Source organism: Nomascus leucogenys, chromosome 13 (genome assembly GCF_006542625.1).
Source record: "Nomascus leucogenys isolate Asia chromosome 13, Asia_NLE_v1, whole genome shotgun sequence".
NCBI lineage: Eukaryota > Metazoa > Chordata > Mammalia > Primates > Hylobatidae > Nomascus > Nomascus leucogenys.
In genome coordinates, this window is record NC_044393.1 from 40,166,502 (window position 1) to 40,187,668 (window position 21,167).

At 46.9% G+C, this 21,167-nt stretch overlaps 1 protein-coding gene and 1 non-coding gene across 3 annotated transcripts in view; one reads left to right on the forward strand and one right to left on the reverse strand.

Annotated features, from left to right (window-relative positions):
• Positions 1–20,920, forward strand: part of LOC100606871 (acyl-CoA synthetase short chain family member 1) — a 96,874-nt gene extending 75,954 nt beyond the window's left edge. For both annotated transcript variants that reach the window (XM_030826753.1, XM_003278501.4), the window contains 8 exons: positions 425–541; positions 5,026–5,141; positions 10,434–10,526; positions 12,308–12,424; positions 13,513–13,687; positions 14,223–14,357; positions 14,802–14,994; positions 19,828–20,920. In XM_030826753.1, the coding sequence (XP_030682613.1) occupies positions 425–541; positions 5,026–5,141; positions 10,434–10,526; positions 12,308–12,424; positions 13,513–13,687; positions 14,223–14,357; positions 14,802–14,994; positions 19,828–20,037 (1,156 nt within the window). In that variant the 3' untranslated portion in view covers positions 20,038–20,920. The remainder of the gene's footprint in view (positions 1–424; positions 542–5,025; positions 5,142–10,433; positions 10,527–12,307; positions 12,425–13,512; positions 13,688–14,222; positions 14,358–14,801; positions 14,995–19,827) is intronic.
• Positions 9,896–10,002, reverse strand: LOC115838068. The gene has a single exon (XR_004033124.1). It is a non-coding gene; the product is annotated as a U6 spliceosomal RNA (small nuclear RNA).
• Positions 20,921–21,167: the final 247 nt, after the last annotated feature.

The window sequence follows — 21,167 nt, forward strand, 5'->3', positions numbered from 1 at the left end:
GTTGCTGCTTTGAATCCATGCACCGGGAACACGTAGCTTTTGAGAATTACCCACCTTTTCTGTGGATGAGTGTGTATCATTTACATCATTAGAACTCTTTTTCCCCATTACATTTTGTGTTCATCAGTTCTTTGAGTTTGCCTTCTTTAAAACCCTGCTGGAGGATTCAAGATCTGGAAAGTAATTGATCCAACGTATCCCACACAGGGGAAGCTGGAAGATTAAAAAAAAGAACAACAACAAAAGTGTGTTTGCCAATCCTAGCAAATAGTGCTAAAGTTTAATCACAGGCCAGAGGTCGGCCAGCTTGCAGTGGGGAAACTGGATGAGCGTCCCTGCTCCTGCCGGGAGGGCTTTCGGACCAGCCGACCTTGTCACTGTCTGAGACTCAGCTGATTGCCTTTGTATCTTTTATTTCTGGCAGCTCCTTTAGCGGCAGAGTTTTCCGAGTGACCTTCTTGATGCTGGCTGTTTCTCTCACCGTTCCCCTGCTTGGAGCCATGATGCTACTGGAATCTCCTATAGATCCACAGCCTTTCAGGTAGGCTGCCCCGCAGTCCTCAGGAGGGGTTGCTTGACAAAACGTAATAGGCTGAAATAATTTCCAAGGAAAGGAGGGTGATTAAATCAATCTGATCTGAAAGGTAAGTTAGGAGAAACAGAGTTTTGTGATTTCTTTAGTACCTGGGTTTTTATGCTGAATTAGATGTTACTCAGGAAATATGCATGGTATTTTTGCTGTCATTGTTTAAAAAAAACTGCATAAACCAAAAACAAAAATTCGAAATTAGAGAAGCTTAATAATCATTAGACAGTCAACCGTAATTCATTTCAAGTAGCAAAAACACACACAAATGGAGCTTCAGTTACCTCATTTAAATTTTATAAGTAACTGATTTTCTACAAAACCCATAATTAGTGTTCTTTTTTTCCTAAGTTACCTTTCACCAATAGAGATCTATGAGTAATGTGGTCCATTATAATTTGAAAAAACTATTGTATATGTAGAGCCCCCTGAAATAGATTTTTGTTTATAATTATAGTGGGATAGAGCCAGGCTGTCATCAGTGTGACGATCTATGACTTCCATGTTGACATAGTTGCAGGAGGGTTGTGCAGTCTGGTTCAGTAATTTCCTGGTTCCCCTTGCAACTGCTGATGGGGTGAGGCCATCTGAAGCTTATTTTAAATGAGTTAGTCCAGGTAAGGCCTTAAAAACTTCAGACAAGAATCATATCTAGTTAAAGAGTGAATATGACATACTAACTGAATAATGTAGTGTTTTATCCATAAAAATTAAGGCTTTATATTGGATCCGATTCACTAAGAATGTAGAGGACACAGTTCTGACCTTAGATTGACATGTGTAGCTGAGTGAACTTTTTGTTGTTGGATTTAGAATAGTAAAGGCACAAGGTGCTGTAAACACACAATTTGCTCGTGTAAGATTGAGAATGGGTGAAGGACTGGGGACTCTAGTCAGCCCTAAGAGTGTCAGCTCTGTAACTCCTGGTGTGCCAGTGGGTCCTCAGATGCGTTTTTCTGCCTGAGCCAGGCCTGAGAACATCCTGTCTCCAAAGGAGGGGCGTCGGGTGGCGGGCGGGGGGGATCCCCCGATGTGTTGAGGGAGGGGCTTCTCTCTTTCTAACCCTTCTCTACAGAGCAGGATGGCTCATTCTACCCAAAGGGAAACTGACCTGGGCCTTCTTGGATAGTCCAGTTGGCTAAGGTGGGGGAGTGAACTGTGTCCACAGTCGGGGATTAGAAGCTTGGGTTGGGGGGCTGGCCTTGGAAAAGAAGGCTGAGACTGAGTTTTGAGTTGGAGAGAGAGGTTGGAGCCTCAGTGATTGAAGACCTTTGATCTCAGGAAAGATGATTTTATGTGTGGAAAGGGTGGTGAAGAAATGCACTGGGAAATGGGGTATGTAGCCCTGGCCAGACACTGAAAGGAAGCAGGGCCTACTGGGGATTGGAAGTTGTTTGTACAAAGTGAGTTCTGTCTGTTGAGTAAAAGAGCCTGATGAGGAAGGAAAGGACGAGAAGCAGTGGAACTGTCGCAGCCAACAGGGACCTCTCTCCTGGGCTCAGCTTTCAGAATGGCACACTCAAAAACAGGAAGATAGGTCCCAAAATGCAGAGCAGAAGCAGAAGCCTGGTACGTGACAGAGCTTGGTGTGTCTCATGCAAGTACATGTGGCCGCGACACAGGCCGTGCCCCGTGCACGCCATCCCAGTGGGTGCTGACTCAGCTGCAGCCCTCTCAGCCCACAGTCACTCTGTGGAAGGACATGGTTTCTCTCCAGAAGGGAGCAAAAAGTTTATTTTTCATGGAAGGATATGGATGTTTCTAGTCACTGAAAAAATAGCAGTTAAAGTCAAATTTATGGTAAAAAGAAATAGAGCAGCATTTTGGAGAATGGATTTAGTTGCTATAATTTTAAAGACCAACAGAAAGAGTAATTCTAGTGGGAGTTGAAAGTTGCAGTACTGTTAGAACTACACATTTTACTACCGGGTGAAACTGACAAACTGAGAGATATTAAAAAATAGCAACAACCTTTATGGGTGGTCTGGGACATCAAGACCAAATAGAAGCACTGTATAAAACTCAGGCAGGGCCCACAGGAGACCCACTGGGGAGGGGGAGAGCAGTGCCCCACACCCTGGCTTCCTGTGTTAGGGAGAGAGATGTGGGGGACCTCAGAGAGCTGGTTCTCAGAAGTGCTTAGGAAAACGTTTGTGCAGTCTGTGGGTCACAGTGGGTCACTTCTCTGCAGTTGAGTATCACTGCATTAGTGCAGGCTTTCTTCACCTGTGCCAGCCATCCGTGATCATACAGATGCCCTGTTACTGTGTGCGCATCTCCCCACATTGTCATAGGGATCTTGAAAACCACTCTGTACATTCTATAGGAATCAGGATGTCATATATGCTGTGTCTGTGACAGCCCTCTAATCTTTCCAAAAAGAAGGGAAAGTGGCTTTGCAGGGCAGGTTTTTGGCAAAGCCCTGCAGCCTTCCTGGTGACTTTGTCTTCAAGTACTGAAACCAGCTGTGTAATAGTCCAGAATGGAAGAGCCACCATCCTTCTCTTTGTCCCTCCATACTCCTGGTCTGCCTGTTCTCTGATTTTTTAGAGATTTCTAAGTGTGGTCTAAGCTCTCACGGGAGTGATGTAGTACCCTGGGTAGACTCCCACACACCCGTCCATCAGCTGAGTGGCCGTTCCTGGCCCATCTGCTGGCCTGATCCTCTTGACCATGGTGACCCCACGCTGCCTGGTGTGTAGAGGTGACTGAGGCCGAGTGAAGCTGGCAGCTCTGCTTATCATTGTGGCATGGCCTCTTGACCGTGGTGACCGCATGCAGCCCAGCGTGTAGAGGTGACCAAGGCCGAGTGAAGCTGGTAACTCTGCTTGTCATGGTAGCATGGCCTCTCGACCATGGTGACCCCACACTGCCCGGCGTGTTGAGGTGAGAGAGGCCGAGCAAAGCTGGCAGCTCTGCTTGTCATCATAGCATGGCACCACTTGCCCCAGGTGGGGTTTCCCTTCCTTCCTCTTTTGCTGTGAAGAGAGCTTTAAAGAAGCTGTTTTTGCTGTTGTCATAAACTTTTCCCCAACGCTTGGCTCCTTGGTGTTCTTGAATTCTCTGCCTTGCTGGAGGCAGGGGGCAGGGGATAATTAGAAGATATTCCTCTCCACTTTGCTTTCCTCCAGCAGTGCTCTTTGGGAGCCTTCTGTGTACCATGTTGGGTGCCAGGTGCTGGGAATACAGTAGAGAAAAACACAGAAGGAAATCCCTGATCTCATGGAGCATATGTTCTAGTGGGGACAGACAGACCAGAAACATAACAGAAGCAGATTACACACTGTATGAGAAGCTGGTATGTGCTATGAGGAGCATGGAGTAGGGTAGGGGCCTGTGTTGGGGGGAGGTATCAGATCTTCAGTTGGGTGGTCAGAGTGGGCCCCCTGGGTGGGGGATGGTTGGTGTTACAGGTAGAGCAAAGAGCTGGTGAGAAGGCCCCAGATAGGGAGATGCTGGTGTGGTTAGGACCCAGCAGGGAGGGGCTGGTGTGAGGGATGCAGAAGGCACAAGGGAGAGAGGGGGCAAGAAGGTGCTGTGGCCAGGTTGCGGTCCTCAGAGGCTGCTGCCAGGACTTGGCTCTAGGTGAGAGGGGGCCATTGTAGAGCTCTGAGTAGAGGAAGGTCATGATCCGGCATGGTGGCTGGATTAGAGTAGACTACAGGGGTCAAGGGAGGGAGCAAGGGCGAGAGGATGGCGGCCCCAGCCAGGGTGGTAAGGAGGACATGGGGAGAAGGGTTCAATGGTGTCTTTTCAAAGTGGCCTCAGCAGAACTTGATGGTGGGTTGGGAGGCGTGACATACTGGCACGTGGATGGGAAGGACGAGTAGAGGCTGGAGTTTCTGGAGCGGTGTCTGTGAGTAGAAGGGCTCCAGGGCCCAGCTCAGGCCTCTGCTTCAGGGAGAGCCTGGTGGGCCCTGAGAGTGTCAGCGGGAGGTGTAGTACCCTGTGCTGGACCATGGGATGGTGGCTCCAGTCCCAGGAAGGTCTCCCCTTGCTCCTTCCATCTTCTCTGTGAAGTACGAGGCCAGGTCATCAGGTGCGAAACATGGGCACTTGCCCCCCACCACCCTAGGTGGACTCCAGTGGCTGTAGGGCTGTGAGTCACAGGGGTGAGGAGGTCCAGTTGCCCTGAGGCATTCGATGGGGGTGGGGAGCTGGGGAGGCTGGAAGGTGGGTGGGCACAGGCCCCAGGATGCTCTCAGGTGACAGGACTGCTGAAGGCCTTGCACTACCACATTTATATTTTTATATTTCTTTTGTACCGTGATGTTTTCTGATATCCTAGAACAGTTTTTTCTTAACCCTTGTATTTCTGGCAACTGAGGATGTTGTTGGAAAGTGCCATCTTTATCAAAGAACCGAGAGTAGATGCTCAGTACACATTTTCTTCACATGTGTATTTATAGACAAATCTCTGGAATTGCATTATTTTGCAGCTTCAAAGAACCCCCGCTCTTGCTTGGCGTTCTGCATCCAAATACGAAGTTGCGACAGGCAGAAAGGCTGTTTGAAAATCAACTTATTGGACCGGAGTCCATAGCACATATTGGGGGTAAGTCTGAGCTGGGGGGGCCTTCCAGGCTGTCTGTTGTCTGAGGGGGCGGGTTCTGTAGGAGCAGCTGCAGTGGCATGCTGCCCCTGGACCGGGGCCCTGAACATCCTTCTTAGCTGCGGACGTGGGAGTTGGCCCTCAGACATCACGTGGGAGGCCCTAGTGGCTCTTCCTGCTGGTCTTGTCTGCCCAGGTTGCATGCCATTTTAGCACTGGGTGATTTTGAATTCATCTCTATGGAACACTTTGTTGTGCTCAAAGTGTGAAAGGAAAAAGGCCAAATACAGATACTGATGTTTAGTTCGGTTATCAAAGTTAAATAGGTATTTGACAGCACAGTATTTCCTAGTTCCATTTGCTTTGTATAGATTTCACTGTGAAATGAAGACAAATGGTTCTCAATATTTCCATTGTGTTTGTCTGTCTGTTTGAAAGCTCACTTTGATGGGTACACTTAAGGGTAATCATCTGCATCACACTTGCCCACGCCTCAGAACTAGAATTGGGTCTGGTTCTAATACTTGCATCTCTAGCAACCTTGAACAAGGCAATTTCTGTTTGTTAAAATGAGAATTAAGTTTAGTATTGGGAAGGCACAGATAGTCACAGATAGTTTAAAACTTTACCTGGTGTGGGCTTGCTGAGCAGCTTCCTTGGAAGTGCTGCTTGTTATTCTGAAACACACTCTGTTCTCCAGGCAGTGGGTGGCTGTGGATACGTGCACACAGGGTGCTTCTGTTGTGCTCTCAAGGCCGGTCAGTGGCCTCTCTTCTAGTGACGTTTGACCAGCTTCTCTTGCCCGGGCCCTGTTATTTGACACAGGCCCCAAGGACTAGTCCATTTCTGCAGTTGGTTTGTTTTCTTGGCTGTCAAAGTCAAAATTGTTTCAAGAAGAGTAAATATCATGATAGAACTTTGTATTTCTCTTAAAAAGACATTGGCATTTATTTATGTAAATTGTATAAGCTTTAGTTTTTTTTTGGTGAAAAATCAAATGTTGCTCTTTAAACTGAAACTTAACAGCAGTTGAAGTGCAAACCAATGATCTTACCTCCCAAAGAGAGCACTTTCGTGTCTTTTTCCTTTTCACTGGGTTACTTCTCATTGTACTTTGTCACCAGGTCCCAGCTTTTTCTCTTTGATGAACTGGTGACATTTCTTGGCCAGGCACAGTGGGGTCCTCTCTGGTGGGTGTGAGCCGCAGGGACCTGCCACTGCTGTCTCTGCCACCTCATTTGGAAGCTGCCCTGGGGACTGGCTGGCAGGTTGCCGACAGTGGAAGGAGGTACTAGCTCTGGGGAGTGCTGGGAGAGAGTAATCACCAACTATAGCAGGCTTTATTTTATTTGTTTTTAAGTAGACTTTATTTTTAAGAGCAGTTTTAGGTTCACAGCAAAATTGAGCAGAAGGTACAGAGATCTTCTGAAAAAGAGTTTTTATTATGATTGGGTGTTGCATTTCGTCAAATACTTTTTCTGCACACATGCCATGCACAGACTCCCACATGATCAACATCCCCCACCACAGAGGTACGTTTGTTAAAACTGATGTACTCACATCAATACGTCAGTAGTATTCAGTCTGTAGTTTACAGTAGGGTTCACTCTTGGTTTGATACATTCTATGGGTTTGGACAAATGCCATGTATCCACCATTATGGTATCATACAGGGTGTTTTCACTGCCCTGAAAATCCTCTCTGCTCTGCCTGTTCATCCCACCCTTTTCTTTTAACCCATGGCAACCACTGATCTTTTTGCCATCTCCATAGTTTTGCCTTTTCCAGAATGTTATGTAGTTGGACTCACACAGTATGTAGCCTTTCCAGATTGGCATCTTTCACTTAGTAGTATGCATTTATTTAAAGTTCCTCCATGTCTTTCCATAGGTTGATAGCTCATTTCTTTTTAGCACTGAATAATATTCCATTATATGGATGTGCCACAGTTTAGTTACCTACTGAAGTACATCTTGGTTGCTGCTAAGTTTTGGCAGTTATGAATAAGGCTGGTATAAACATCTGTGGGCAGGTTTTTGTGTGGATCTAAGTTTTCAGCTCATTTGGGTAAATACTGAAAAGCATAATTGCTGGATTGTATGGTAAGAGTTAAGTTTTGTAAGAAACTACTAAGCGTTTCCAAAGTGGCTGTACCATTTGCCTTCCCATTAACAATTAGTCAGAGTTCCTGATGCTCCATGTCCTCGTCAGCATTTGGTGGTGTCAGTGTTTTGGATTTTGGCCCTTTTAATAGGTGTGTAGTGGTATATCATTGTTTTAGTTTGCATTTCTCTGATGACATTTGATGTGGAATATCTTCATATGCCTACCTGCCATCTGTATATCTTCTTTGGTGATGTGTCTGTTCAGGCCTTTTGCCCATTTTTGTAATTGGGTTGCTCATTTTCTTATTGTTGAATTTTAAGAGTTGTTTGTGTATTTTGGATAATAGTTCTTTATCAGACATGTCATTTGCAAATATTTTCTCCCAGTCTGGCGTCTCATTCTTTTGACAGTATCTTCTGTAGAGCAAGAGTTTTTCATTTTAATGAAGTTTCGCTTATTAATTATTTCTTCATGTATCTCACCTTGGTGTTATATCTAAAAATTCATCATCATACCCAAGGTCACCTAGATTTTCTCCTATGTTATCTTCTAGGAATTTGTTTTGTATTTTACATTTAGGTCTGTGATCCATTTTGAATTCCATTTTTGTGAAGGGTATAATGTCTGTGTCTAGATTTATTTGTTTGCATGTAGATGCAAACAAATTTGTTTCAGTACCATTTGTGGAAAACACTGTCTTTTCTCCATTAGGTATAGCCTTTACTCCTTTGTCAAAAGATCAGTTGATTGTATTTATGTGGGTCTGTCTCTGGGCTGAAAATTTTATCTGTTCCATTGATTTATTTTTCTATTCTTTTGCTAATACCACATTGTCTTGATTACTGTAGCTTTTTTTTTTTTTTTTTTTTTTTGAGACAGAGTCTCGCTCTGTCGCCCAGGCTGGAGTGCAGTGGCACAATCTCGGCTCACTGCAAGCTCCGCCTCCCGGGTTCACGCCATTCTCCTGCCTCAGCCTCTCCGAGTAGCTGGGATTACAGGCGTCCACCACCACGCCCGGCTAATTTTTTGTATTTTTAGTAGAGACGGGGTTTCACCGTGGTTTCGATCTCCTGATCTCGTGATCCACCCGCCTCGGCCTCCCAAAGTGCTGGGATTACAAGCGTGAGCCACCGCGCCCGGCCTACTGTAGCTTTATAGAGAATCTTGAAGTTGAGTAGTTTCAGTCCTCTGACTTTATTCTTTTCCTTCAATATTGTGTTGGATATTTTCAGTCTTTGCCCTGTCCATATGAACTTTAGGATTAATTTGTCTGTATCTACAAAATAACTTGCTAGGATTTTGATTGGGATTGCATTGAATCTATAGATTAAGGTTGGGAAAAACTGACATCTTGACAATATTGAGTCTTCCTATCCATGAACGTGGAATATCTCTCCATTTATTTAGTTCTTTGATTTCTTTCATCAGAATTTTGTAGTTTTCCTCGTATAGACTTTGTGCATATTATATTATATTTATACCTAAGTATGCCAGTCTTTTGGATGCTAATGTACATGGTGTTGTGTTTTCAATTCCAAATTCCATTTGTTCATTGTTAGTATAAAGGAAGGTGAGTCAATATCGTGCAGTATCCTGCAACCTTGCTGTAATTGCTTAGTTCCAGGAGGGTTTTTTGTTGTTGTTGATTCTTTCAGATTTTCTACCTAGACAATTATGTCACTTGCAAACAAAGAGAGTTTTATTTCTTTCTTCTCAATCTGTACACCTTTTGTTTCCTTTTCATGTCTTACTGCATTAGCTAGGTCTTCCAGTATGATATTGAAAAGGAGTGGTGATAGGGGTATCTTTGCCTTGTTCTTGATCTTAGCAGGAAAGCTTCTAGTTTGTCATCTATAAGTATGATGTTATATGTAGATTTTTTATAGATGTTCTTGATCAAGTTAAGAAAGTTTCCCTCTACTCCCAGCTTGCTGAGAGTTTTTAATCATGAATAGGTGTTGGATGTTACTAGATGTTTTTTTCTGTATCTGTTGATATGATCATGTGATTATTCTTGTTTAGATTGTTGAAGTCTCTAACTGTGATAGTGGATTCTGTTTTTCCTTGCAGTTTCATCAGTTTTTGTCTCACATATTGGTGCTGTATTGTGAAGCATATACACATTAAAGGTTCTTATGTCTTTTTGAGGAATTGACCCTTTTGTCATTGTGTGATGCTCCTCTTTATCCCTGATAACTTTCCTTGGTCTGAAGTCTTCTCTGTCTGAATTTAATACAGCTACTCTGGCTTGCTTTTGGTTAGTGTTAACATGACGTGCTTTCTTCATCCCTTTACTTTTAATCTATATATGTCTTTATATTTAAAGTGGGTTTCTTGTATACAACATAGAGTTGGGTTTTGTTTTTTGAATAATTCTGGCAATGTCTCTCTTTCAGTTGGTATATTTAGACCATTTATGTTTAAAGTGATTATTGATATATTGGATTAATATCTACCGTATTTGTTACTGTTTTCTATTCTTTGCCCTTATTCTTTGTTTCTATTTTTGCATTCTACTCTTTTTGTCTTTTGTAGTTTTAAACTGAGTATTTTATATGATTCCATTTTCTCTCCTTTCTTAGCATATCAGTTATACTTCTTTTTTTACTTTTTGTAGTGGTGGTTACCCTTGAGTTTGCAATATACATTTGAAAACTAAGGAATGTTTCATGAATTTGTGTATCATCATTGCTCAAGGGGCATGCTAGTCTTCTCTGTATCGTTCTAATTTTAGTATATGTGCTGCTGAAGTAAGCGCTTAATGTGCTGTAATTTTCTCTTGAAGGATTTCTGGCAGTTCTCCTTTAGTTGGATATAATCAATATCAGCAGCAGACATTGATGTGAGGTGAATATGAACTCATGCCCCTAAGTGCTGAGTGCCAGCTTGAGTGCTTCAGGACTGGAGAAAATCCTCACAGTTCTCATCACTGACTGGTATCTGCTACACCCTTGCTCTTGAGTCAGGTTCACGCCCACAGGCTGCTTCCCTAGGCCCCCGCAGTTTTATCGCTGTAAGTTTTAAGGATTTTTTATATTCCCAGAAATTGCTTCTCTTTCATCTTGAGAATTGGCATTTCCTCTAGAGGGGCAGGGGGAACACACAAACAAGTCCTCTTGCAGGAGAATGTGGCTTAGTCACATTTCTTAGGCTAACATTGCTCTTCCTCCTTTTTGTGTTTTTAAATAGACGTGATGTTTACTGGGACAGCAGATGGCCGGGTCGTAAAACTTGAAAATGGTGAAATAGAGACCATTGCCCGGTTTGGTTCGGGCCCTTGCAGTAAGTTGGTGATAATCCCTCGACGTGTCTCTTCCAGTCTTTCAGAAAGATGTCGGATGGCTGTGTGGAACTGCTTTTCCCTAGAATGCCTGTGGGAGAAAAAGAACCTCCGACCATCTAGTAGATGGAACATGACGTCACCACAAGCTCTTCATTTGCCTGGTGGTCCTTGGGCCTCACGGTGCCTGATGGTCACCTGCAGTCCCCATTTTGCAGCTGGGCAGTGGCCATGGCCCCTGCTTGGTACTGTGTGGGCCTCCCCCCTTACCATTTTACTGGGGTCCCTGTTTACCTTTGTGGTACGTCAGAGGCTGATAGGTGTTATCACAGTGCTGCTGTGGAAAAGCAGGTGGCCTTGTCATTACTCGGATGTGTAAGTGTTATTCTGCTTTGGTCTCAGGAATTTCAGCCCTGTAAGTGAGAATATCCTTAAGTCATTCAAATTTTGGAAAACTAGAGTAGAAGACCCACTGTTTAAAACTGATAGTCTATAGACTTAATAGTTACTATTTTTTAATAGCTGGAATGTTTTTATTAAAGTGATGCATTTTAGTAAACACAAACAACACAAAAGTACAAAGGAGAAAATAAAAATCACCTGAGTCTTTTCAGATGTAATTGTTTTGAACATTTTAGTGGCTGACTTTTCAGAAATCCTTTTGTTCATGGGCATCCACACCCACATGTATGATGGAATTATACTCTACATCAGTTCTTTAATCTGCCTTTTTCCGTGCCATTTTGGCAGTAAGCACCCTGCAGTGAGCATCCCACAGTGAACACCCTGCAATAAGCATTTGCAGTGAGCACCCATGCTGAGCACCTACAATAGCACCTGGAGTGAGCACCCATGGTGAGCACCCTATAGTAAGCAGCTGCAGTGAGCATCCCACAGTGAACACCCTGCAATAAGCACCTACAGTGAGCACCTATGGTGAACACCTGCAGTGGTACTTGCAATGAGCACCCCACAGTTAATGCCTTGCAAAAGCACCTGTAGTGAGCACCCTGCAGTAAGCACCTGTAGTGAGCACCCCACAGTGAACACCCTGCAATAAGCACCTGCAGTGAGCACCCCACAGTGAACACCCTGCAATAACACCCTGCAATAAGCACCTGCAGTGAGCACTCCACTTGAACACCCTGCAGTAAGCACCTGCAGTGAGCACCCCACAGTGAACACCTTGCAATAAGCACCTGCAGTGAGCACCCCACAGTGAACACCTGCAATAAGCACCTGCAGTGAGCACTCCACGTGAACACCCTGCAGTAAGCACCTGTAGCGAGCACCCCACAGTGAAAACCCTGCAGTAAGCACCTGCAGTGAGCACTCTGCAGTAAGCACCTGCAGTGAGCACTCTGCAATAAGCACCTGCAGTGAGTACCCCACAGTGAACACCCTGCAATAAACACCTGCAGTGAGCACCTCACAGTGAACACCCTGCAGTGAACACCCTGCAATAAGCACCTGCAGTGAACACCCCACAGTGAACACCCTGCAGTAAGCACCTACAGTAAGCACCCCACAATAAGCACCTGCAGTGAGCACTCCACATGAACACCCTGCAGTAAGCACCTGCAGTGAGCACCCCACAATGAACACCTTGCAATAAGCACCTGCAGTGAGCACCTACAGGGCAGTTGTAGCTCTAATGCCATGGTCTTGTCTTGTTCTGTACAGCATGATGTATGGGAAGGGATGGATGAGATGCTTGGATACTGAGGACAGCACAGGTAGAATTTGGGACCAGCTACCAATCCCCATCTGTTTGTTTTTCTAGAAACCCGAGATGATGAGCCTGTGTGTGGGAGACCCCTGGGTATCCGTGCAGGGCCCAATGGGACTCTCTTTGTGGCTGATGCATACAAGGGACTATTTGAAGTAAACCCCTGGAAACGTATGTGACAATATCTTGTTTTCTTCTATGAAGATTTTAGATCTTTTAAACAATATATGTATGTGTAGACTTAATAAGATTTGTTAACAACAGTCTACTAAAGACTCTGGTATTTCTTATTCACTGAACAGTACTGAAAACATTGCCTGCAAAAGTCAGCTAGTTTTAAACACCAGAAAACTCCCTACCCATGATTCCATTTGGCCCTTACCCTAATTTCCTCCTAGTATTTATATTTTAGCCACAGGGTCTCAAAAGGACTTATTTTGAGGAAGTTAGACCTCTTTCTGTCTTTATTTTTCTGTGTGTCTCTCTGCATCTTGTCTATTTGTTTTCTCTCTTTTTCTTCTCTGTGGCCCTCCCCTTTGTCTCTTCCTTTCTATTTTCTCCTGTAGTTCCTCCTCTTCTCTCCCCTGACTGCCCATGAGTCCCCTTGACCAGGCTGTAATACGTGCTGTGTGTCTCAGTGGAGGTTCCTGCTGGGGAGGAGTCCGTTGTCTTATGCAGTGCATGGGGGCCCGAACATAGGCCTTGCAGCCCAGCTGCTTGGGGGCGTTCCACTCTGCTGGCCACCAGCTGCGACTGCAGGTCCCTTGGTGCCCAGCTTCCTCATCAAATCGGGGTCATAGTAGCCCTGCCCGTGGGATTGTTGTGAAGGTTTAAAGGCGATCACACCTCGAGAGTGCTTAGCACTCAATCCATGTTCTTTCTATTACTTTTCAAAACTTACTACTGCTTTTTTTTTCTAAAAGCAGTTGAGTAGAATGTCATATTTCTCTCAAATAGAACTAACAAATAGAACTAAAGCCTGCCTAACACTTGCAATAGATGTTATCAAGTCAGTTGGCCTTAGTAAAAGAAAGAATTCCTCATCCTTGTAGAAAAGGTTCTGCCTTTAATGAAGTTAGTCTAAAAACAATCATTTAACACCTAATATCGTTTTTACTATAAGAAGGAATAAATCTTCTGACAAATGACATGGAGAAGTTTCAGTTTTTCTTTTTAAATCAGTTAGGCTGGTTAATATTTTGAAATTATTGAGAAGTTCCTAGTTCAAGTCAATCTTTTTATCTCCTTTTAAACTTCAGGTGAAGTGAAACTGCTGCTGTCCTCCGAGACACCCATTGAGGGGAAGAAAATGTCCTTTGTGAATGATCTTACGGTCACTCAGGATGGGAGGAAGATTTATTTCACCGATTCTAGCAGCAAATGGCAAAGACGAGACTACCTGCTTCTGGTGATGGAGGGCACAGATGATGGGCGGTGAGGCCTTGCTCCAGGTTTCCCATTTGTTGGGTTCACCAGCCAGGCCAGCTGCTTCAGCAGAGCCTGTTACTTCTAGGGACCAAGGGAGTATTTCCAGCATCATATTTCCACTTCTAGGACAGGACCTTAGTGGCTTCTGGAGGCAGGTAAAGGATGTCACAAAATGGAACAAGATGCTTTCGTTTTCTCTGAGGAAATAAAACAGGCCAGTCCGTCTGAGGGTACAAGTCTAGGCAGTCGGGAGAGAACCCGGAGGCAGGCCTGGGCTTTGGGTTGCCTCTCTGAGGGGGACTCCTGTCCGGCTCCCAGGTGAGCAAGAGAATTGACCTTGGGGTTCTCTGGAGGGGACACTGGATCTGCTCTGGATGGGGAAGGGCCCCCAGGGGCCAGCCTCGAATCAAGTTTGAGCAGGGGACCCAGGGCCTGTTGCTCCGGGTGAGGCGGAGTCACCTTCGGCAGGCCCATACCCTGAAGGCCCAGAGTGGGAGCCAGGGATTCTCCCCCATAACCCTCTGCTTTTGGTGTTCCACAGCCTGCTGGAGTACGATACTGTGACCAGGGAAGTAAAAGTTTTATTGGACCAGCTGCGGTTCCCGAATGGAGTCCAGCTGTCTCCTGCAGAAGACTTTGTCTTGGTGGCAGAAACAACGATGGCCAGGATACGAAGGTGTGTTTGGGATTAGCTGAGCCGTCAGTTGCTGGCCAGAGCGCATCATGGCCGGGGTGGGGTGGGCATGGAAATGGGATCGACGGAAATCAGAGGCAGCAGCGCACCTTCTGCATGGCATGTTAAAGAAAATTCAAGGGTGTGCTTTCTTTCTCCCTTTGCGAGTCGCAGTCTGGGAGAGTGTCTTAAGGCCGACTGGTGCAGTCCAGGCCCCATTCCCCTGCTGGCAGGGCCTTGGTCCTCCCCCGACCTGCTTCCCCTGTGTTCATGCTGGGCCCTGTGCACAAAGGTTTCTTCTCAGCAGCTGTGCCTTTGTTCATGATGGACATAGTTAGAGCACTTCCCATATATATGTTTGGACCAAGACCAGTTTGGTGCTTGGCTTAAATTTTTTTCTTAAATTGAGGGGCTATGGTTCACTGTCTGCTTGGGTGAATTTTTCAGAGTCTACGTTTCTGGCCTAATGAAGGGCGGGGCTGATCTGTTTGTGGAGAACATGCCTGGATTTCCAGACAACATCCGGCCCAGCAGCTCTGGGGGGTACTGGGTTGGCATGTCGACCATCCGCCCTAACCCTGGGTTTTCCATGCTGGATTTCTTATCTGAGAGACCCTGGATTAAAAGGATGATTTTTAAGGTAACTATAAAAACTGTTACTCCAAGAAAGAAAATGGAAATGAATTGAATCATATTTTTTAACCCTTATGGCTTAAAAATCTAGTTCTGCTTGTAGTATTTGGCTCTGAATGACACTTAGAAACACATTTCATTCTTCATCTGAAATGCAGATTTAAACATTTGGACCCTTTGGTTCTTATGGTTTCCCCTTTTCTGGGTGTTTTTATTGTCACCCTCACCATTGCGGCTTTGGGCATCTGCCTGCCTGTCGGTCTCTGGTTCCCTGTTTCTGGGTGTTTTGATTGCCACCCTCACCATCGTGGCTCTGGGCATCCGCATGCCTGTCAGTCTCGCTCCTCCATCTGCCATGGCTGTGCCAGACCTTCTCTGCTCTCCACCCTCCTCTCTGCCTCCTCAGGGAAAGAGTTGGCAGATGCCCCTTCCTCCCCTCCCTGCAGGTGTGGCCACCCCTGTAACCCAGTCACCACAGCTGCCGTCCCGCCTGCTCCCTGCTGCCTTCTTGCAGCCTCACTGCCAGGCACCCTTCTCTATGCAGTTCTGCCCTTTGACCTCTTACCACACCCAAATCTTTCCCTTTTAAAAAAAAGTCACCCACCCCCACCAATGGCCAGCCATAGCCCCTTCAACACAACAGCCCCTTCAACACAGCCTTTAAATCTTGCCATTTTCCCAGTGGCTTCCATGAAGTACCCCACATCATAACTCAGCACGTTTACACTGTGGAGGGGTCACTTGCTGACGTGGGCACTTGTGTAATACAGAGATCTGCTTTTCCAGCAAGCTCCATGTCACAGGCTGAATAGGTATTTGAAATTGATACTGAGTATTTGAACAGATATGGAAATACTAGCTTATGATCCTGGGGCTGACAGGCAGCAGTTGCTGAGTCCTGCTGCTGGGCTGTGTGTCTGGACCCCTCCTGGGGGCTGCGTGCACATTCTCAGTTAGACTGGCTCACGGCTTCAGTGATGTGAGTTCTGTGGGTCACCGTGTGGGAAGTCCTAATCTGTTGAGAAATCTGTGCTTCTCTTTGCCTTATTGGCTCCAGAGACAGCATCTGTTCCTGCTGGGACCTAGGGGGAGGCAGAATGGCAGGTGGGCTAGCACAGGGGTTTTGGAGGCTGCCAGACCAGCTGTGGGACCCTGGGCCGGGGACTTGGACTCTCTGCCTCAGGTGCTGTGTCTGTAAAGTGGAAAGAATAATAGTGCCTCATCAGGTGCTGGGAACATTTAGTGAGAATCTGCACATAGTGCCCTTAGCGTAGGGTAGTATGAGTGGTGGTTGTTTGTGTCTGTTCCTCTGAATAGAATGTGCATACCATCAGAGCAGGTGTTTTTCTGTTTAGTTCATTTGTCATCCTCCACACTTGAAACAGTGCCTGGCACATGTAGGCAGGAGGACGTACCGTTGATTGAGGGCACAGTTAGGGAGGGGGCTGCAGGCATGAGGGAACACAGAGTCTTCCTGCAGCTGGGTGAGGAGGGGTGACGGGGAGGACCACGGCCCCATGGACTTGGAAAGAAGGTTCAGTTGTATTCAAAATATAATCCAAGTCATTGAAGATTTTTTTGTTTTTTGTTTTTGAGACAATCTTGCTCTGTCACCCAGGCTGGAGTGCAGTGGCACGATCTCGGCCTACTGCAACCTCTGCCTCCTGGGCTCAAGCGATTCTCCTGCCTCAGCCTCCTGAGTAGCTGGGACTACAGGCGCCCACCACCACGCTCGGCTAATTTTTTGTATTTTTAGTAGAGACGAGTGTTCACCATGTTGGCCAGGCTGGTCTCGAACGCCTGATCTCAAGTAATCCACCTGCCTCAGCCTCCCAGAGTGCTGGGATTACAAGCATGAGCCACCATGCCTGGTCTGATTTTTTTTTTTTTAATTTCGAGTCAGTATCAAAGCTGTGGAAAGAGGGAGGGTACAAGGAATTTTTTTCCCAGCACTGTTTTCGAGTTAGCTGCTGGCCTAATGCCCTGTCACTCACTGCAGATGCCCGAGCGTGTGTTTGGCATGTTCTCCTTGATTACCACCAATTGAAACCAAGAGATGCCCACAGCTCCCCTCTGACTGTCCGGTCTGCAGGCCCCATTCAGTTTGCCAGTTGTCCCGGTGTTGTCCTTTATAACAAACGATTCAACCCAGGATCAGGAGTGGTGTTTAGTTGTCAGCTCTGTTTAATCTCCTTCAGTCTGGGGGATATTCAGCTCCTGTCTTATTTTGAATTTTTGGCCTTGATCCTTTGAAAGCGTACAGGTCAGCTGTGTCCCAGAATGTCCCTCCAGTAGGGTTTGTTGTTCATGTTTAGATTCTGGTCTCGCATCGTTGGCAGCAGTGACGCAGCAGTGAAAGCTGTGCTCATCTTGGCGCAGCTGTCACGAGGGCGTGATACCAGTTTGCTCTGTTGGGGGAGTGGCAACTTCAGCCACCTGATTCAGGCAGGGAATGCCAGGTGTCTCCACCTGGACATGGTTCTTTCATGTCTAATTACTGAGTTGCTCGCAGAGAGGTGGTTTCTGTAAGTAATCACCAGTGCCATCTTATGGTTTCCCATGTTCTTAATGGTGATTATGTTACAGTCATCATTGATTTTGATGCTCAAATTACCCATCTGTGGCCAGGAGGAGCCCCTTCAGTGTGGCTTCTGGGCCTTTGGGCATGTCCTGTTGTCTTGGGCTAGCTCCTCACTTTCCAGCATATCAGTCGTTCCAGTTTCCTCTCGTATTGTCCCTGCTCCAGCTCTGCAATCGGCCATTTCTTCCAGGAGCCCTGGTTCTCTGTGGAGGAGATCTGGGTGCTGAGTGTACTCACTGCCTTGGGTGTTGCTGCTCCCAGGTCCCCAGGGGACAACGCTGGGAATATAGGCACATGATGCATACTCACATATACCTGCATGCGTAGACATCACACACACGCCACTCACACTTATGCCTGCATCTGTCATCTGTAAATTGAAAACCATGACAACACCACAGGACTGATCCAAGTTTTCTCCCCTTATTTCTCCCCCTATTTGTACCTCTCTAACAGTGAGAAACCTGGATCCCGTTGTCCTCCCTAGGTTTACCTGTTCAACCATTTTCTGTGCATGTGACCAATCTATGGCTGCTGCGCCCTGTCACATGGCCCCAACCAGGGGTGTAGCACCCCATGCTGGGCTGTCCCCTTTCTCCCTGACCGTGTGCTGGAGGCTGCCTTTTGCATCAAGGGCTGTGATCCCTGCACCGGGCTGTCCCTGGGTGTACACCTCTTCAGCTTCATGGGCTCTCACAGCCTGATCTGGGCCTCACTGTGGGGACACCTCCTCACCCCGTGTGGGCCCTGAGCCCATGCCAGGCCACCCCCCTGCAGGGACACCTCCTCACCCACGTGGAGTGGGCTGGTCTGAGTCACCATGGTCTGCCATCCCCTGCACACATGTACCCTGCTCAGCCCCATGCTCCTGATGGAGTTGTTTAGGAGGGGAGTGATTTAGTACAAAGAATGTTTTTAAAGAGAACTGCAGCTACTGCAAGGAGAACAGCTTGCAGCAGGGCTCAGCTGGCTGTGGGAGCCTGTGTGGAAGCTGTCTCAGTGACTGGGGAGAGGCGGCAGGGCAGGGCCCAGGCCAGGGACACACACAACAGATGGCAAGATTGGCAGCTGGGCTTGTAGGGCACAGAGAGACCGGGATCAAGGGAGGGCTGGGGTCCTGGCCTTGTCTCCAGACTGGGGAGGCTGTTGAATTTGAAGTGCTGTTAGAAAGTCCAGGCAGACCTGGGTCCCAGACAATGAGAGACTTAGCACTGGTGTTGGAAATGGAGATGGTGATTTGAGAGCTTTCTGGGAAAGTGACTAGTTGAAATAGTGAGAGAGGATGAGATCTCTTAGGGAGAAGAGAGAAGAGAGGAGAGTGGGAAGGATCCACGGCCGAACAGCAGGAAGTGGCATTTCGTGGGTAGTGGGAAACCTTGGCAATTTTTTGAGCTGTAATGCAGTTGATCTATCGCTGTTGAACCTAGAGTCTAGTCAGCTTGTCTGTCTGCTTCAACATTTCCAGTGACTGGGAGACATTATTCGTTGGACACTTGCTTGGGTATTTTCCCTTGTATTAAAAGCTAGAAATCTGTCTGTTAATTTCCATTCCTTGGTCTTAGGCAGTGGAGTGCCTTGTCATAATTTCCGACCAGGTGTCCTTCTGCTCTGCCAGAAATCACGCCTCTTGCCATCTGTTCTCTGCTTAAAACTCTTCAACAGTCCCGTGTGACCACAGAGTCCAGGGCTCTTTTGCCTCCATCCCTGGAGGCGTCCCTCAGGATCTGCACGCCATGCTTTGAGGAAAGCAGTGGAATTTTGCTTTCTGTTTTGGAAGCCATGTTGTGTGGTCTGTGGACCTGCTCGCTTTTTTTGAACGTGAGCTGCTGTCAAATCTCCATCATTTGCACCTTGCCTATTTGAAATGTTTTAAATCTAAACAGAAGACTTGTGTATTCCAGGGAAGCTGTGCCGGTTGTGATCTGGTGAGTGGAGGTCATTCTGAGCCTTGGCTCCAGTGCTGTGACCGCCTCGGATGTGATGTGTCTCTCTGGGTTCAGCCGGGACGTTGCTGTCCTTGTGCTGGGGAGCCTCTTTGGCCTGATCTTCACAGGGACAGGGGTGGGGTGGGGCCTGCTTTGGGGCCCCTGGGCTGGGAGTGGGAGCTGGGTTAGCTGTCCTGTGGGGCACTGCCCTGTGGGGCTGCCCTGTCATGGGAAGGAGTCAGACCGTTCCTGGATGGTGGGGGTGGCGCGATTGATCTGCACACAGCATTCTTGGCCAGCTGGTGAACTCTCCCTGCACTGTGCTTCCCTCTAGCTCTTTAGTCAAGAGACGGTGATGAAGTTTGTGCCACGGTACAGCCTCGTCCTAGAACTCAGCGACAGCGGTGCCTTCCGGAGAAGCCTGCATGATCCCGACGGGCTGGTGGCCACCTACATCAGCGAGGTGCACGAGCACGATGGGCACCTGTACCTGGGCTCTTTCAGGTCACCCTTCCTCTGCAGACTCAGCCTCCAGGCTGTTTAGCCCTCCCGGATAGCTGCTCCTGCCACTCAGGCCAGGAGTCTTCACACTCAGGCACCAGGCCTGGTCCAGGAGGAGCTGTGGACACAGTCGTGGTTCAAGTGTCCACATGCACCTGTCAGTCCCTGAGGGGTGGTGGGCATGGCTGCTTCATCCCTCGAGGATGCCCGGGCCCCACCTGGGCTCATCTTTCTGTTTAGAGGGAAGCATAACATATCTGCCATGAGGAACATAAATTCATGTAAAGCCATTTTCTCTTAAAAAAAACAAAACAAAGCTTTCTAAGTACAATCATTCTCTAGGACTTGGGAAGCTCCTTGCACTTGGAACAGGCTCAGGCGGGTGCAGCAGTAATGCACTACTCAGAGAGCTTGCTGCTGCAGCCCTGTCCTGTGGCCTCAAAGTCCTTCTTTACTATTGTATAATATGTGGTCATACCTTTGTTGGGATGGGGATGGAAGAGCAGAGGGAGCATGGCCCGAGGGTGTTGAGGCCAGCGGTGAGAGCCGTGTAAGCCAAGACATGGAACTGTGTTCTCAAGGGTTGTGTGGGACGTGGGCTCTCCATAGTGTGTATGAAAAGCGTGTTGACTCCAGCAGCTCAGAGAGGACTTGGCTAGGTTCTTTCTGTGAATATCTCCGCACTGACCATGCTGGAATTGGATGATTCTGCAATTCGGTACCTACTGCAGGGGTCCGTTTAGTAATGTCTGTGACCTTCGTTCTTGACCTCTAGACCCCAAGATGTGAACAGTGCACGTGTTAATGTCATCTTTGCTCCTGTGTTATAAGCTCCAAGTTGCTGTATATTTTCACAAGTATGTCTACACACTGGTCATGATTTTGATAATAAATAATGATAAATCGATTTCTGCTGATTAACCTTTTTTGATGGTGTGGCCTGGGAGTTTCTTCTCTACTTTAATTAACAGTACTGAAATTTAATTCCATCAGGTGTTGATGTAAGGATTGTCTTTGGTGAGGATGATGTTTTAAGGCCAAGCAGTCCATCTGACTAGCTCAGGAGGGAAGCCATGGGACCTCTCTCAGGCAGCTGTCTTCAGGCAGGGAGAAGGTGGCCTTAGGCCATCTGCTCTTGATGTTGACTCCCTCTGGCATAAGTTGGTATTACAC